Here is a 17,104-nt window from a genome sequence, read left to right as displayed (position 1 = left end):
TCTGTCTAGGGTCTGCTCCCCATCCATCCACTCTTCCCCACTCTGTCTACAGCCCTCCCCAACTTGGCTTCAGATAGTCTCAGACATCCCACTTCCATACACACAAACATTAAAACTCTAGAAAACTGACCTAAAGCACAACAACAACAAAAAAAGTCAACCAGGAGAAAAACACCATTTTATAGCCTGGAAAAACCATTCTCAGCCACCATTTTGATTTCAAAACTGGTGACAGAGCCCATCCATCAGGTGGGTCACAAGCCCATCATAACTAGCTAGGTGGGTGAACACACAATGCTGCTGGAGTAGCTTTGGTTCAGACCCAGTCTCCAGGCTGGTGGCTATTTTTATTCGTTTTTGACAAAGATGGAAGCCAACCAACATTGGCTCTGGAAGGCTGACCTTTGGCCAGCATTTGTTCCAAGGCAAGCAGAGGCTGCATTATCCCAGGGTGACTTTGTAAATGGCTTCAGGTGCAATCAACGACACCGACACCGCAGAGTTATCAGCCCAACACCAAACACAGTCAGCTGCTCAGGCACAAGACCAGGCAGAGACACTGGGAGGGAAGGAATAAACATTCTCGAGTGTCACTGTGAATCAGGTACAGGGGGCTTCCTACTGAATCTGTGCATGGGAGGCCGCCATTCCCTGCTCACAGCGAGGAAACTGAGGGTCAGAGAGGCCCAATGACCTCAAGCCACACAGCTGGCAGGTGGCAATGCTGGGCTTGCAATCTAACTCTGACCTCCAGAGTCTAAGTTTGAGGCAGAAGAATAGTTGAGGTAAAAGGAAGTATCTCCATTGTCTGGATTTTAGAAAAACAAGCACCTACATTTGACAGGCAAAATGTGAACTGCAGGGTTCTCAGTTGAGGCCAGTTTGGTTCCCCAGGGGACACATGACCCATGTTTGCTGACATTTTTTGTGATCACAGCTAAGGTGAGGAAGGCAGTGTGCTACTGGCATCTAGTAGATAGAGGCCAGGGATGCTATTCAATATTCTAGGATGCTCAGGACAACCCCTACTACACTCAGGGCCCCAAATATCAACAGTGCCTCAGCTGAGAAACCCTGGTGGGTTAGAGCCATCCTCCCAGGCTTTGAACACAGAGTCTACTACTCATGACCTACATGGTCTTGGGAAGGCTGCTGCAGTAGTATATCTCAGTTCCCTTGCAGGATGACAATATCGAAAATATTAATAGTGTCTGCCTCGGAGAGTGTGTCCAGGGTTCATTGCTGGGCTTTGTGTGCAGCAAAGAGCTTTAGATGAGGTGCCTCTCTGCTGGGCAGCCACGAGAAGAGCCCCAGTATGGAGCTATCGTGCTGTGGACATTAACCAGCCCCTGCATCCCTACCCTACCACTACTTCTCTTCTGCAAAACAGGGATGCTAGCTGACCTGATGGACATAAAGGCTTCACTATTATCACCAAGCAAGTAAGAAAGAAAGGACATTGCATAGCTTAGTAAAGGCTGCTAACTTTGAACTCATTTTTGGGCTCCCAGACAAATGGACTGGACCCTTGGAAATTTCTTGGGCTACCTGTGCTGTCAGCGCTTCCTGGGATGGCCACTTTGGCAAGGCCAGAAGTCATTAAGCTAAGATCCAAAACCCAAATCCTGGGTGCCACCTGCTTTTGTACATCCCACAAGCTAATAATGACTTTTACATTTTTAAATGGTTGAAAGAATCTTATTTTGCGACACATGAAAATTACATGAATTTCAAACATCAGTCTCCATAAATAAAGCGTGACTGGAATACAGTCAGATCCATTTAATTATGGATTCTCTGTGGCTGCTGGGGCAGAGCTGAGTAGTGACAGAGACCATAGGTCTTAAAGCCGGAAATATTTACTATTTGGCCCTGGACGAAAACAGTTTGTCAATTCTGAATTAGGCAGTGCTTTTCAGCCCTGACTCGATGCTCCATCACATTGAGGGGCTTTAAAAAATGCTGATGCCCAGGCCCCACTTGGACTAATTAATCAGCATCCCCGGGACAAGAGGGATTGTTGGAGGCAGAGGGAGCGCACCCAGGCATCCACATTTTACCAAAGCCTCCCTACCCCCCAGGGAATTCGAATGTGCAGTTGGGGGTGAGAACCACTAATAAACCAACAACCAACATTTCAACCTGGCATCTGGCCTTGGTTCTGAGCAGAATTTCCACTGAGCAGTGAAGTCACATATGATAGGACAATTTCAATACCTGCAGGCTTACTGTTTCAGATTATAATAGTTTGTGAAAAGTCTTCTTTTGGACGGGAGTGTACAATTAAGCGTGATTCACTTTTGTATCAATAGCCTTACAGATCAAGGGCGTGGAAATGTGTCCTTTGTAGACCACATGGCCCACTTTAGGTACATTGTAGGACTTGAGGGGTTTTGCCGCAGGGGTCAGATCAGGGCTCCAAACGTAACTGTCATGCTGTACCAAAAACTTAGTGCACAAGAGAGACCATGATTCAAACTCAGGACCTCTGCTGCTCTGCAGGACCTCTGCTGCTCTGCAAGCCCTCTACTCAGATAAGCCCTGAGTGATCCAAGGGTTCCCGAAGGCCCTGTTATTCTCCTTTGCAGAAGGGCCAGAGAACTGGAAGGTCAGCCGCCTCCTGGAGGGCTGGCTGCATGTCTGGGGCACGTTTTTTGCCCCATCCTTGGACCTAAACAACCATCCTTCTGGCTCCGAGACTTCACTTCCCTGACATGCTTATGAGCTCAGTAACTATCCAGCAACTGTTAATAAAGATCATGGTGTGGGGGTAGGGAGTGGCTAGGATGAATTTTGTTCCTTCTCTTAGCTTATCTAGAATTTTCTGACTTTTCAACAACAAACATAACATTACTTTGGTAATTTTTTTTAATGCAATAAAATGAAGACAAGAAATCAAGCACATGGGGTTAGGAAGCACTCGGACACAGAAATGCCTGCACAGTGCTCATAAAATACCCTTAAATGCCACGCCTGCTCAGGTGGCCCTTGATTCACCTAGGGCTTCATAATCACTTCAAAGAGCCCTGCCTTCCAGACCCATCAAGGCTTTATCAAGGCTGAGTGGAGGAAGAGGAAGAAGGCGTGGTCCCCCCCCCCACAAGCCTGTCCACCTGTGTGTTCCAGAGAGCCCCTCCAATCAACATCGCCGCCAAATCCGGCCAATCCGGCCTCCCCTTCAACCACCAAGGCCAGCCAGTGTCGGCAAGGCGGGCTCCACCTCCCCAGTGGCCAAACTGAAGCCTACATTTCTTTGATGGGGGCGGGGAAGAGGAGGTGGAGCTAAGGGGACACACAGCTTGTCTTTACTGGGGGCGGGGGGGGGGGGGGGCACGATGGCCTAAGTTTGCAAGAGATAACGGTCATTAAAATTGCAGACTTACTTACTTTACTTTGCGATCAGGAAAACAGACCTTGCACTTGGCAGGACTCATAATGACCTGCTCGCCGGCCAATCCCCCCCGGCTGCTGCCGGGATGCAGAGCATGCACCCCTTAACCCCCTGAAGCGGACCTCGGTCCCGGGGCCCAGCAGGGCAGCCAGGTCGCGACAGGGAGGAGGAGGCGCGGTCCGAGAGCGGCTCAGGCCCAGCGGTGCTGCAGCCTGCAGGCGCCGAACCCAGCGCTGCGCTTCCTCCATCCCAAAATGAGTCCAGCGCGCAAGTGTCCTGGGGCGGGGGGGCGGGGGGAGGGTGATGCGCCGGCCAGGCCCCGCCCCCAAACGAGCCCCTCCTCCCCGGAGGGCCCCGCCCCCTGCACGAGGCCCGGCCTCCTCACAGGGCCCCGCCTCCTGGCTCAACAGGACCAGGTCCCGCCCCCCGGACTGGCCAATCCCGGGGCCGCCGCTGACCTTGGGCGCCGGTCGACAGCAGCCAGAGACAAAAAAAAGCCCTCTTGGCTACTTTCCTCCCCAGCTGCCCTGACTGGAGAGAAGGGTTCCAGGAGGGCACCCCCGCTACAGACTGGCAGCTGGGACAAACGCGCAAGCATTTCACGTGCTTGAACACACACAATAGGGAAGTGGTGGAAAATATGGTTTATTTGATAGAAGTCAGATGTCACCACGGTGCCTGGTAAAACCTCCTAAGGCAAGTCAACTCTTGGCTTCCAAGTTCTGTTTTTGCTTATTCTTTCGCCTCTCTTCCCAGGGACATGTTGGCTCTAGGGCCTCCTGCCCACTCAGTGAGCTTCTAACACACTCTTTGGACCACCTGGGTCATCTAGCAAAGGGGGCGCTTTCGAAATGGAAAGACCCCAGCTGCCCTGTGACCCTAAATAAACTTCTTTCTGACTTCTAGTTTATGGAACACATAAGTCCTGGGAATGAAAGGTACAGCATTGGGACTATAGTCAACGGTATTGTAATAGAGTTGTATGGTGACAGCTGGCAGCTACGCCTGTGCTGAGCACAGCATAATGTATAGACTTGTCCTGGGGCACCTGGGTGGCTCAGTGGTTGGGCATCTGCCTTTGGCCTGGGTCGTGATCCCAAGGTCCTGGAATCAAATCCCGCATCAGGTTCTGCGTGGGAAGCCTGCCTCTCTCTGTCTCTCTCTGTGTCTCTCATGAATAAATAAATAAAATCTTTTTAAAAAGTATAGATTTATCCTGTTGCTATGTCCTACACCTGAAACTAGTGTAATACTGTGTGTCAACCACTCAAAAGCATTTTTTAAAAGTAAGCTGCTTTCTGGTGAGACTAACACACATGGAGTGCTCTTTTGTGCCTTTGTCTTAATAGCGATCCTATTGTTTTTATTTCCATAATGCAGATAAGGAAATGTGACCCAGAGATATATGTTTCCCAAGAGTGACAGAGCTGGAGCCTTGAACCCAGGTAAACTGATGCCAGCTAGAATGAATGAATGAATGCTTCTCCACGAAGTTATAATAAATAAAAAGGATCTAAACACTGCCTAGAAAGCATTGCATAATAATAAATGTAGCCTATGTTCACAGCAAATAAAAACCAAAAAATAATGTAAATGTTTGCAAATAAATTCCCATGGAAAGGCACAGCTTGGGCCACACCTCCATGGATGAGGCACCATCCATGTGGTTACAATGTGAACCATGATCTTCCCTAGGAATTATATAAGCAGCCTGCCTGAGGGCACCAATTACCTGCACTCTAACCAGAAAGTAACTTTTTCAACAACGGATTGAAAAATAAATAAAACAGGTGAACAAAATTTTCAGTTCCTCAGAGTTCCTAGAAGGTCCTTCAAGGCCTTGTCTCTCCCCCCATTCCACCCCCCAAAAATAAACAAAAAACAAAAAACCAACTCAACAGACAATAGGCTGATCTACTTTTAAAGTTTCAAACCAAACCCCCCAAAAATCCATCCTCTAAATGATCCAAATTTAATCACCTCAAAATAGGGAAAACAATTAAAATCAGGAAGTGAAAGTATTTCCGAACACTCCTACCCTACCTCAAATCAGTAAGGATCAAGTAGGAGAGAACTTGCATTGCTCTGAATTTTTATTCTCTACTGAAAAAACCCCAACATCTGTTGAATGCTGTGGTTATGCTAACTGCTCCGCTCATACAGCCTTAGAGACATCCTAAAACACCTCACTTTTACATGGGGGCTTCTCAAGAATGGGATTTCACTTAGATGTCTGCGCTTTGCATGTCATCAGAGTGATAATGACTTGGATTTTTCTCTGTGTTATTAAGGTATAGAATATGGGAAGCAAAGAATAACATACACGCTTACTCACACCACCACCTTTATATAAACATCTTCTTTAAACTGTCACTGTGATTCCAATGACACAGTTTAAACCTGGCTGCAGGTACAGTCTCGTGCTAGAAGCCCTTCTGCTCAGACTCCTCAGAGGCTAAATTTAACTTGTTGGTACTGCACAGGGAAAACCCAGGTCAATAGCAAAACACCACACACACAAACAACAAGAGTGCACTTGCAAGTGGCTATCAGCACAGTGGAAATGCCTGAGCCGTGAGAGGCCTTGAGCCTGTCCCTACACTCCGTGTGACCTTGAGCAAACCCCTTCTCTCCACTTCTCTGTGTGCTCACCCACATATGATGTGCATTCATCCAAAGAAAAATAAAATAATCCCTTTCCAAATGTGATTGGGGAAATGTTACATTAAGCATAGAGCAGAATGAAAGATTCTTCTAAAGCAGGATACAGATCCTTGAGAGAAAGGGATGTTCAGTCACTCTGTATCCTGTATGAATAGCCAACCTCTTCCAAACCTCAATATCCAGTCCACAAATGAAACAATGCAAAAACAGGGAACACCCCCCACATACAAGCTCCCAGAAAACATCTTAGGAGCTAAAATGTTTTGGAAATGGGGTTTCTCCCAGCCCCCCCAAATCAATAAAGGAATGAATAAATTAAAACATTATCAAAAGATCCATGGCATTTCATTGAGGGACAAATAAAAATATTTACAGGCAATTTAAAGTTTTATGACCTGCTCGCTACCTGGAGCAGAGAAGAGGTGGAGGGTGATGATGAGCAGGAAGAACCTGGGGGAGGCCCTCTGCAAACCAACCCAGGACGCTACTTGGGACAAAAGGGAGAAACCAGGTCCCCGGCATCAGAAAGCTGGTCTGCTGTTCCTTCACCTCGGTCCAGACTCCACAAACCCTCACTCGCCTCCTCCTGGGGATCTGAGGTCTGCCTTGCAAAACCTCTCTTAAACTCAATATTCGCAGCATGGAAGTGAGCAGTGGGGGAGGAGGTAGGGGAAAGCCCCAGCCCCTGCATCCATTTGTCAGAGACACTTCACCTGTGTCCCTCCTCTGTGAATACAGACTGTTATACCTTAAAGCTGTATGCCTGGGCAGGCTTGGGAAGAGCCATGGCCACCGGGGAGAACTCTGGAAGATGCCCATTCCACCGATGGCACCCGAGGCAGCCCCTGGGCTGTCCACACCTGCTACATCTTCTCATGTGATCTCAGCACACCTGTGAAGTAGACACCAGTATTATCCCGCTTCGACAGAGTAGGAAATCACAGCTGAGAGAGGACATGGGACTAGTCTGAGATTGGAAGCCAGACCTGTCTGACTGCGGGTCCTGTGAAGCACACTGTTCTTGGCATTGGATGACAGTGATCCACTGTGGCATTGCTTTAAGGGCTGGGGACTCAGGAACTCACCAGCCCTGTGAGGTAGGTACCACTGTGACCTCGTTCTGAAGGATGCTGAGGCCAGAAAGGTGACAATTCAGCCCAGGCCACTTCACAGCCAAATGGAAGAGTCAGCATGTGCCAGCCCTTTGTCAGCTATTCTTTCTCATCGATGAAGGGAAGTGCTCTGGGCTTGTGGCCTGTTAGGCTCCTCCACTGGCCTCTCCAAGGGCAAGGGCTAGGTCCCATTGTCTGTGCATCCTTAGTGCTGTTAGAGCCTGGCACCCAGCAGAGCTGCAATAAATGCTTCCAAGACCATCAATGGATGGGACAAACCTTAGATTCATCACTTGAGCATTTCATCTGAGTTTGTCCCTAGGCGTACCTGGTACTCAGACCATCCATAGTAACCGGCCAAGGAGAAAATGTTTCTAAATTAACAAGCTTTGCTACTGCTATCTCCCCCTGCTCCAAGCCCCCCATGCACTCCTCCGCACACAAAGAAACAAAGGAAAGGCTGTTAGAGCCACAGAGGACCTCAGAGCATCCCAGTCCAGCCCCCTGCAAGGGTAGGTGACATCCCCAAGGTCACACAGCTTCCTGGCTGCCCTGTGAATTGCCCTGTCTTCTGACTCTTCTCACTAATGCTAAGAACAGGTTAGGAGGAGGGTGGAGACATCTTTCCTGGAGCCTAGGTTAGGCGTCAACAGCAGGAGGAGAAGACTACTTTCTGAACTGGACCTGCTGAGGATCTGGGTTCCAATGGCCCTCAGGACCTATGATCATCCTGCTGGGGTTGGTCTCTCCCTGATAGACCCCTGAACCTCTCTGGGCTTCAGTTTCTTATCTTGGAAGTGAGATGACTGGCTCACTTTTTCCCCCAACATTTTTAATAATGTTTTATTATTAAGCATTGTCAATATTTGTTATAATATAATATTTATAACAGAAAGTTAGAAAAATGAAGAAGGGATCCCTGGGTGGCTCAGCAGTTTAGCGCCTGCCTTTGGCCCAGGGTGTGATCCTGGGGTCCCGGGATCGAGTCCCACGTTGGGCTCCCAGCATGGAGCCTGCTTCTCCCTCTGCCTGTGTCTCTGCACCCCCCCCCTCTGTCTATCATGAATAAATAAATAAAATCTTAAAAAAAAAAGAAAAATGAAGAAAAAAATTTAAATGACTTATAATTGCACCACATAAAGACAACGATTAACCATTTTGACACATTCCTTATAGACTTTCCAACCACACATACGCAAACACACACACACACACACACACACACACACAATTTATTAATCACAAGCATTTTCTGTGCTTACTAATTGCCAGGGGATGTTCTAAGCATATTACATTATCCACAATCCCTTATCCAAAATTTGAAACTCTCGGGACTCAGTATGCTTTGGAATTTGAGAACTTTTGGGGTGGGGGATGGTAAGGCTTTATGTTATACATTTTCATGTTTCTATTTCTGTAGCCGAAAACATGAATATTCACACAAAATAGGATAAATAAAGACCTCAAACAACTTCAGATCTATTCAAGGTGATCTTTCTTCTAAATGAGTTCATGGCCCACTTATGAACTTCTGTGTCTTAACTTTAAATTTCAGGACTGCAGTTGAGCGATCCTGAACTTGTCCCATCCCATTCAGTCCATACATGCAACCCACAGGGTAGAACTATTAGGATAAAAAAACTAGTAAGAGACAGCTCTGAACTAGTGTCTTGCCCTAGACCCATTGTGCACCAACCACACTACCACTTGTTGACCAAAGTGGGATTACCCCATAACCTTCATTCCACAATATGTGAGCAATTATTCTGTTACATGTAATGTTTTCACCAGCTTTGTTTCTAAGGATTGCATGGGAATTCCAACACTTAGGGACTATTTTGAAGTCCAAGGAAGAGCCAATTCCAACCCCTGGCCTGAGATGAACCCAAAAAGGAAGAGAAGAGAAGGCAACAGACAGCACAAAGTCACTAAGTCCACAATCGTAGCCTGCCCTTGCTAGCTGGGAAGGTGGAAGGGAATAGGGAGATTGTACAACCATATAAAATGCAGAAAAAAAATTGGGGATTTAACCACAGAACTAGTCTACAAAATCACAAGATTTATGGAAAAAGAGTTTTTAAAGGAATTTTTAAAAATATTTTATTTATTTATGAGAGACACAGAGAGAGAGAGAGAGGCAGAGACACAGGCAGAGGGAGAAGCAGGCTCCATGCAAGGAGCCAGACACCGGACTTAATCACGGGTCTCCAGGATCAGGCCCTGGACCTGAAGGTGGCACTAAACCACTGAGCCACCCGGGCAAGAGTTTTATGAAAACAAAATACTATTGCTGCCAAAGAGCAACAATAAAATGCCCCCCATCCATCCATCCTTCCTTCCACCCATTCTTTCATCCATCCATCTACCCATTCATCCATCTATCCATTCCTTCATTTACCCATTCACTCATTTATCAATGCATTCATTCACCTACCTACCTACTACTCATCTATCCACCTACCCATCCATTCATCCACCCATCCACCCATCCATCCATCCATCCATTCATTCATTCATTTGTTCACCCATCCAGGCATCCATTCGTTCGTTCGTTCATTCATTCATTCATTCATTCATTCCCATATTTATTTCTAAGTGTTTTTTATGCCCCAGGAATGCAGAATTCTGTCTTTGGCAAGTCTGGTTGATCACTGCATTCATGCATTTATTTATTCAGAGTCTACCTACCATGAATGTACACTAGGCTAGGCAGTGCAGAAAAGTGGAGACCCATATGGCCCTGTTTTCATGGAGCTTGTCGACCAACATAGGAGATATTTAACAACCAAGTCAACACATAAGGAAATTAAAGACATGATCTTAGGCATGATTAAGTGTGGTGAAAACATGCCATATCTATCAGTCAAGAAACAGGGGCACATGGGGAATACTTTAAAGGTGCCAGAGTGGGGCATGTGACATCAGTTAATGATTTTGGCTTGGGTCATGATCTCAGCGTCCTGGGATTAAGCCCCGCTTCAGGTTCCCTGCTCATCATTAAGTCTACTTCTGCTTCTCTCTCTCCCTTTACCCCTCCCCCCAATGTGCACTCTTGCTCTCTCTCTCACATAAATAAAATCTTTAAAAAGTATATAAATAAATAAAAAATAAAGGTGGAAGAGGGGCAGGAAAGGGGGGGAAAGCCCTTCAGAGGAGGTAACTTTGATGGGCAGGCAGGATAGGCTACCGAATATATAGGGTCCAATACAAAAACAAGTGTGGAAGCCCTTGTTCAAAAGTTATTAAGAATTTCAAGAAGGTGACAACAGAGCTGACTATACAGGTCACATACCTTGGAGCAGACCCTGGGCACAGGTTTAAGGGCATGAGGAGGAAAGCAATCATTTCAGTTCAGAGGGAATAGTAAGCACAAAGGCCCAGAATGGGGATACAAGTGTGGGTACTCTGAAATCATGAGGGCACAGGGCAAACAAAAATGAAGATCATTCAAAGGGCTCCCCCCAAAAGCACAAGAGTAAACAGGTGCCTTTTCTATTCAGCTGCCTAGCTGGTGGCCTGGCAAGAAGAGGCCAGCATGAACCACAAGGTGACCTTCAAGGTGACACAAAGGCCAAGTGAACAAACTGCCAGCATCAGGGAAGCTCCACAGGCCTATCTGTGCCACTTCTGTGCCGTGGCTTCCAAGGGACTACAGACCCCTGGAATAAACCCCCCAGGTGTAGTTTTCTGTCCGCGAAATGGGAAAAGCTGGAAGAACTAGCTCAATCCCCTGCTCCTTGCCTCCATATTGCAGAAACTGAGCCTCAGAAGGTTAGGGGATTTGCCCAGAGTACAAATTATTTAACAGCTAATCAGGAAAAAATAATAACAAAGTGAGCTTCCCGGGTTTTAACAGGGACGCTTTATCACCTCGTTGGCCTTCTGCGTCACGCTTCATCTCCACAATCCTCCAGCTGGTTGCAAGCCACCTGCCTGTGTCTGAAAGTGGCCTGGGCTTCTGACCTGTGTGCCCCCCAGGGAAAAGGCATTACCACCCTGTCTGTACAAGAAAAAAGCCCAGCAGTGACCCTCCATAGAGCAACACTCTGGAGGGTCTGCGGTGGGATTAGGAGGCCCCCTAACATTTCTTCACAGTTGACCCAAGATGGCTGCCAATGGATATCAGCAAAAGGGTCAACACAGGGGGTGGGGGTGGGGGGCTACCAAACACGAGGCTACTGAGGGTCCCAAAGGCACCAAAATACCAAAGCCAAAAACTTCACAAGAGGCTAACGGAATGCTCGGCTTCATGTTGATATCATTGTTTCCAACAGGCTGGAACACAGGGGTTTTGACACCATTTTTTTCACCCAATCAACCACGGGAGATAGCAGCACCAGGACAAGTGTCTAAGCCTTGACTCTCTGAAGACACTGCCCCATGGGATTCTCATTCCAGGTCATCAGGAACAGGAACACATGCTGGTCTCCTCCATCGGAGGCCTCTGATTTGGGGACCCTACTAAAGCATGGAAATGCCAGTATATTCAGAGGCACCGGAAGAACTACCTGAGTTGTCCTGGGAGCCAAAATCCTAAAATTCTGGACTCTAGAAAGCACGTAGATTGGGGGCGAAATAATGGTATGCCCAGTGAGATTTGTGACCTGGGGTCACACTTCAGGGGGCTGGTCTAACCTCCTCCTGCTATAGATGAAGAGGCAGAGGTTCAGAGAAGGTAAGGGACGCACCCAAGGGCACACTGGTCCTCCTTCTGCCCTACCGTGGCCCTTCGCATCTCCCACCACCCCACAGTTTATAAAAAACCAAGATCCCTCTGCACCCTTCCCCCCAGTCCTGGGATAAGCCACGATAAAAGACTGACATATGGTGCTGTGACATACGGTGCTGTGATGTACAGTGCTAAGTTTCTTTCTTTTTTTTCTTTTTCTTTTTTTTTTTTTTTTTGAGTGCTAAGTTTCTATGTAACAAGGATATAAAGGCAGAAAATTCATTTAATATTTTGGTTCGGGAACCCTGGGTGGCGCAGCAGTTCAGTGCCTGCCTTTGGCCCAGGGCGCGATCCTGGAGACCCGGGATCGAATCCCACATCGGGCTCCCGGTGCATGGAGCCTGCTTCTCCCTCTGCCTATGTCTCTGCCTCTCTCTCTCCCTGTGTGACTATCATAAAAAATAAAAAATAAAAAATAAATATTTTGGTTCACTGTCATGCAAAGACAGGCCCTTAGTTAAGTATCTTTTGCCTTCATAAATTCACAGCCCAGGGGCACCTGAGTGGCTCAGTTGGTTAAATATCTGTTTTTGGTTCGGGTCTTGATCCCAGGGTCCTGAATGGACAGGCTCCCTGTTCAGTGGGGAGTCTTTGTGTCTCCTTCTCTCTTTGCTGCTCCCCCTGCTTGTAATCTCTTTCTGTTTCTCTCTCTCAAATAAGTACATAAAATCTTTAAATAAATAAATAACTTCACAGCTCAGAAAAGCTGTGGTTTAAGCACAAACTAGCAAAGCCCCCTAAAAATGGTGAGTAGTGCAGAGACAGTGGGGAGACCAGCTCCATATTTTAACCTACCATTTATTGAGTGTTTTATTCTCTTGCTTAATACCTTAGAAACATTAGTTCATTTGATCATCACAACATTCTGGGAACCCAAAACTCAAGAGAGAATAATACTAGTAATAATGTTACTAATTGGGCATGCCTACTGTCTTCATGAGTTTTTAATTATCGTTGGTAGAGGGATGCTTGGGTGGCTTAGCAGTTGAGCGTCTGTCTGCCTTTGGCTCAGGGACTAGGATAGAGTCCTGGATCCGGCTCCCTGCAAGGAGCCTACTTCTCCCTCTGTCTGTGTCTCTGCCTCTTTCTTTGTATCGCTCATGAATGAATAAATAAAATCTTAAAAAAAAATAATTAGCATTGGTAGAAGTAATTCACATGGTTGACTGCTTCTTACCCATTAGGGCTGGAGCTATGCTAATGTAATAGCTGACAGCCACATGATGCTACTTAAATTTCAAGTAATTAAAATCAAATTTTAAAATTCAATTCTTCAGTCACACTAGCCACATGTCAATTTCCATAGTTATGTATGACTAATGGCTACGATAGTGGACAGCACAGTTCCAGGACATTCCATTCTAGAACACTCTATCATGGCAGAAATTTCTGTTGGCGTGCTCAAGTCTAATTTGAAAGTTGCCTCTTCCAAGAACTCTTCCCTGACCTGATCACCTCATTCTAAAATAGATCCCCCTAGGGCAGCCCAGGTGGCTCAGCCGTTTAGCACCGCCTTCAGCCCAGGCCTGATCCTGGAGATCCAGGGTAGAGTCCCATGTCGGGCTCCCTGCATGAGCCTGCTTCTCCCTCTGCCTATGTCTCTGCCCCTCTCCCTCTCTCTGTGTCTCTCATGAATAAGTAAAATAAAATCTTTAAAAAAAAGTAAAATAAAATAAAATAGAGCCCCTCAGGTACACCCTCTCCTGTACCCTGCTTTCCTCCTGGCACCAGGCATGCTGAAAAATGATCTTCTCGGTTTACCTGTTTGTTTGTATTTTTCCCATCTCCCTGCTGGGACACTCCTTGAAAGGAGAAACATATCCATCTTGCTTCCTGCTGGGGCTGTTGTGATAAATGTATCTTGCCACCTGTCCTACTTAGATACCACTTAGCAACCCCGACTGAACATCCACTTCAACATAATCTCTAATGTTTGTCAATTTGGGTGAATTCATCTCATCTGCCTTTCCCTAATCCCTGTCGAAATTGCCACATTGAGGTTAAGAAGCAGTTTAGAGGGGTGCAAATGTTAGAGATCACTGGAGGGACCACACTGGCACGAAGAAACCAAGTGTGCAGCCTGACAGACCCGGCCTCAAAGCTTGGCTCTGCCCCTTGTTAGCTGTGTGGTCTCGGGAAAAGTACTTCACCTCCAAGCCCCAGTTTTATCATCTGTAAAATGGGGATCTGCCACCACCAGCCTTGTACTGTCATTCTAAGGGATCAACGGATAATTGGTACAAACTGTGAAGTGGTGGGTAAAGTGGGTATTTGGGGGACAAAGAACAAGCCAAGGAAAGGAGCTGTAGAGGAATCTACTGCTTATTAAGTACCTACTATGTACTAAACTGTGCATACTTTACAAGCATTATCCCATTGATGCCCAGACGAAGACCTTGTCTGACCCTGGTCAAAACCAAGTTCTGATACTTTGTACCAGACCCTCAAGCCTTCCCTGCCTTTAACCCTTCCAGAACCTCAAACTGGTTTCCCCCTGAAGATTGTCAGTACAGGGAATACTTGCCCTTTCTCTTTCCTCTACTTTCTACTTCTAGTCACCAGGGTTCAAATTAAGCTCCCTGGGAAGGTGGGTGCCTATGCAAGAAGCCACCTCCTCATCCAGGCTTCTCATATTTGGGAGGGAGTACAAGAGGTGCTGAAAAGAACAGCCAGTGGGATTGCACTCCCAGAGAAGGGAACAGACCAGGAGAAGGGAAGAAACACTGGAAGGGGAGCAGAGCACGCTCTGACCGGTGAAGGGATGGTAGGTGGTTCTTTTCCCTCCTTGTCTGTTTCCCGAGTTTTCTACCCAGAACTACTATATTGTTTGTACTTTGGGAAGGGAGGTGCCAAAGCTTGAACACGACAAAAACAAATGAAGCCACCAGCTGTACACCTAGGATACACCCACCTGTAGTAGACCTACTGGCATCTGCACCCAGCAAACTGCTGCTTGGGGGTCCAGTGGCTGAGTGTCTGCTTTGACAACTTTAGTTATCAGTTACCCATTGAAAGAACCCACAAACAAATAGATGAATGTCTCTTCAGGAGGCAGGGAAACTGTCCTACCCTCTAGGCCCCCATCATCCGGTGTGGCTTTTGTCAGCCTTTGCTCACCCAACTTGTATTATAACGAGTCACACATAAGGCCATCATCCCCAAACACTAGGCTAAGTTCTTCTAGAAAGACAGTCTCCTGACACAGGGCCCTGTATGTGCAATAGATGCTCAATAAATAATTTTGAAAGGAAGAAAGGGAGGAAGGAAGAAGGCAAGGCTTATGTGTTCTGCATTTATCATAACTACCCTCAGCATGTAGGCATCAGCAGACAGCTGAGTTGGGGGATAGGGTGCAGCCCCCACCCTGACTCCATGCCTCCCACTCATAAGGATATAGGGCGCATTACCTTATAGCAAGGCCGGGGTGCTCAGGCTCTCCTATGGTTGGAGCAGCCTCCAGGGAAAGGGCACCCAGGCTGGCACGGCTGCCCTTCCGGGAAGACTCCCAGAACCAGCCAGCACCAGGGTCCTCATCGGAGGAGTTGTCATCAAAGGAGCCCAGGATGAAGTTGGTCATCAGCTGCCTCTTGATGTGCTCCTGCTTCTCATCTTCTTTGGAGAGGGGTCTGGCTTGCTGGCCTTGGGGCTTGGCTGGAGATGACAGGCCATTAGTATCTGGGATCTTCAGGCCTTTGGTCCCTGTCTCATTGGCTTGGAGTGCTGCAGGGGTGTCATCAGAGGAACAGGGGTTTCCTGGGAGATTCCAGTGTGGAGGTGGCCTGGAATTTCTTTGCTCACAAGCATCTTGGGGATCTTTGTGGGAGGCTGATTCAGCCTGGTTAGGAGTCTCTGGCAGAGGGCTGCTGTTACCATTCTTCTTTGGTGGCTCCCCTGAGCTGTCTGAGGCTGGAAAAGGCTCCTGGCTTGGGATACAGCTCCCTTCTGATTTATTCTTGGTGACTTGCTTAGAGTCTGTCATTTTCCCCCAGATTTTTATCCAGGAAAAGGTCAAGCAGGAAAAAAATCAAACAAGATAAAAAAGAAGCAAGATCATTCAGAAAACCTGTAAGGACAAAAGGAAAGATATTTTAGAGTCTACAAAATTGAGTATTTCTGTCTTAAAGAAGTTCATGGGACAAGAGGAACCTAGGGCTCTGTATATTCAGCTGAGAGTGCTAGAGGCGAAAGGAGGTGGACAGAGCGGCTCTGCCTACAACGTGCTCTGTGGTCCTGGGCACATTCCTGAAAGCCTCCAAGATGTCAGTTTCTTACCTCTAATTTAGGTACAGTAACACATGCTCACCTTAAATCATAAGCATGCATGGATGAGAAAAATAGATCATGCCTATTAAAGGGCTCTTGTTATAGACTCATAAGACCCAAGAAGTAAAAACCATCCAAATGTCCATTAACTAAAGAATGGGTAAACAAAAGGTGATCTATCCATACAATGGAATATTTTTCAGTTATAAAAAAAGAATGGAGGGGCACCTGGGTGGCTCACCTGGGGGCATCTTTGGCTCAGGTCATGATCTATAGGTCCTGGGATTGAACCCCATGTCGGGCTTCCAGCTCAGCAGGGAGTCTGCTTCTCCCTCTCCCACTGCCTCTCCCCCTGCTTGTGCTCTGTCTCTCTCTCTCAAATGAATAAATAAAAAATCTTAAAAAAAAAAAAAAAGGAATGGAACATTGGAATTGCTACAACATGGATGAATCTTGAAAACATTATAGGGACGCCTGAGTGGCTCAGCAGTTGAGCGTCTGCCTTTGGCTCAGGGCATGATCCTGGAGTCCTGGGATGGAGTCCCACATTGGGCTACTCACAGGGAACCTGTGCCTCTGCCTCTCTCTCTGTGTCTCTCATGAATAAATAACATCTTAAAAAAAGAAAAGAAAACATTATGCCAAATGAAAGAAGCCAGTCCCAAAAGACTACATTGTATGATTCCATGTATCCCAGAATAAGCAAATTCATAGAGACAGAAAGGTTAGTGGTTGCCTAAGGCTGGTGGGATGGAGCTAAAGGGTACAGAGCTTCTGTTTGAAGGGATGAAAATGTTCTAAAATTGTAGTGATGGTTACACAACTCCATGAACGTACTAAAGACCACTGAAGTATATAGTTGACATGAGTGAACTGGACGGTATATGAATCTATATCTCAATAAAGCTATAACCCAAAAAGAAACAAAGGCTCTTCACTATATTC

General features: G+C 46.8%; 1 protein-coding gene across 6 annotated transcripts in view; it reads right to left on the bottom strand.

Moving 5' to 3' along the window:
- ACACB (acetyl-CoA carboxylase beta) overlaps positions 1-17,104 on the bottom strand; it is a 132,333-nt gene that overhangs the window by 90,337 nt on the left and 24,892 nt on the right. For 4 of the 6 annotated variants that reach the window (XR_005983814.1, XM_041729465.1, XM_041729464.1 and 1 more), the window contains one exon: positions 15,304-15,959. Coding sequence is in view for 5 of the 6 variants with exons in the window: in XM_041729465.1 (XP_041585399.1) it covers positions 15,304-15,875 (572 nt within the window). In the remaining variant the exon portion in view is untranslated. Of the gene's footprint in view, positions 1-3,387; positions 3,642-6,803; positions 6,948-15,303; positions 15,960-17,104 lie in introns of those variants that run through there. The other 2 variants (XM_041729467.1, XM_041729468.1) reach the window with 2 other exon arrangements.

Source organism: Vulpes lagopus, chromosome 14, assembly GCF_018345385.1.
Source record: "Vulpes lagopus strain Blue_001 chromosome 14, ASM1834538v1, whole genome shotgun sequence".
NCBI classification, from domain to species: Eukaryota; Metazoa; Chordata; class Mammalia; order Carnivora; family Canidae; genus Vulpes; species Vulpes lagopus.
The sequence above is the reverse complement of the archived record's forward strand: the minus strand, read 5'-3'. Positions and strand labels throughout refer to the sequence as shown.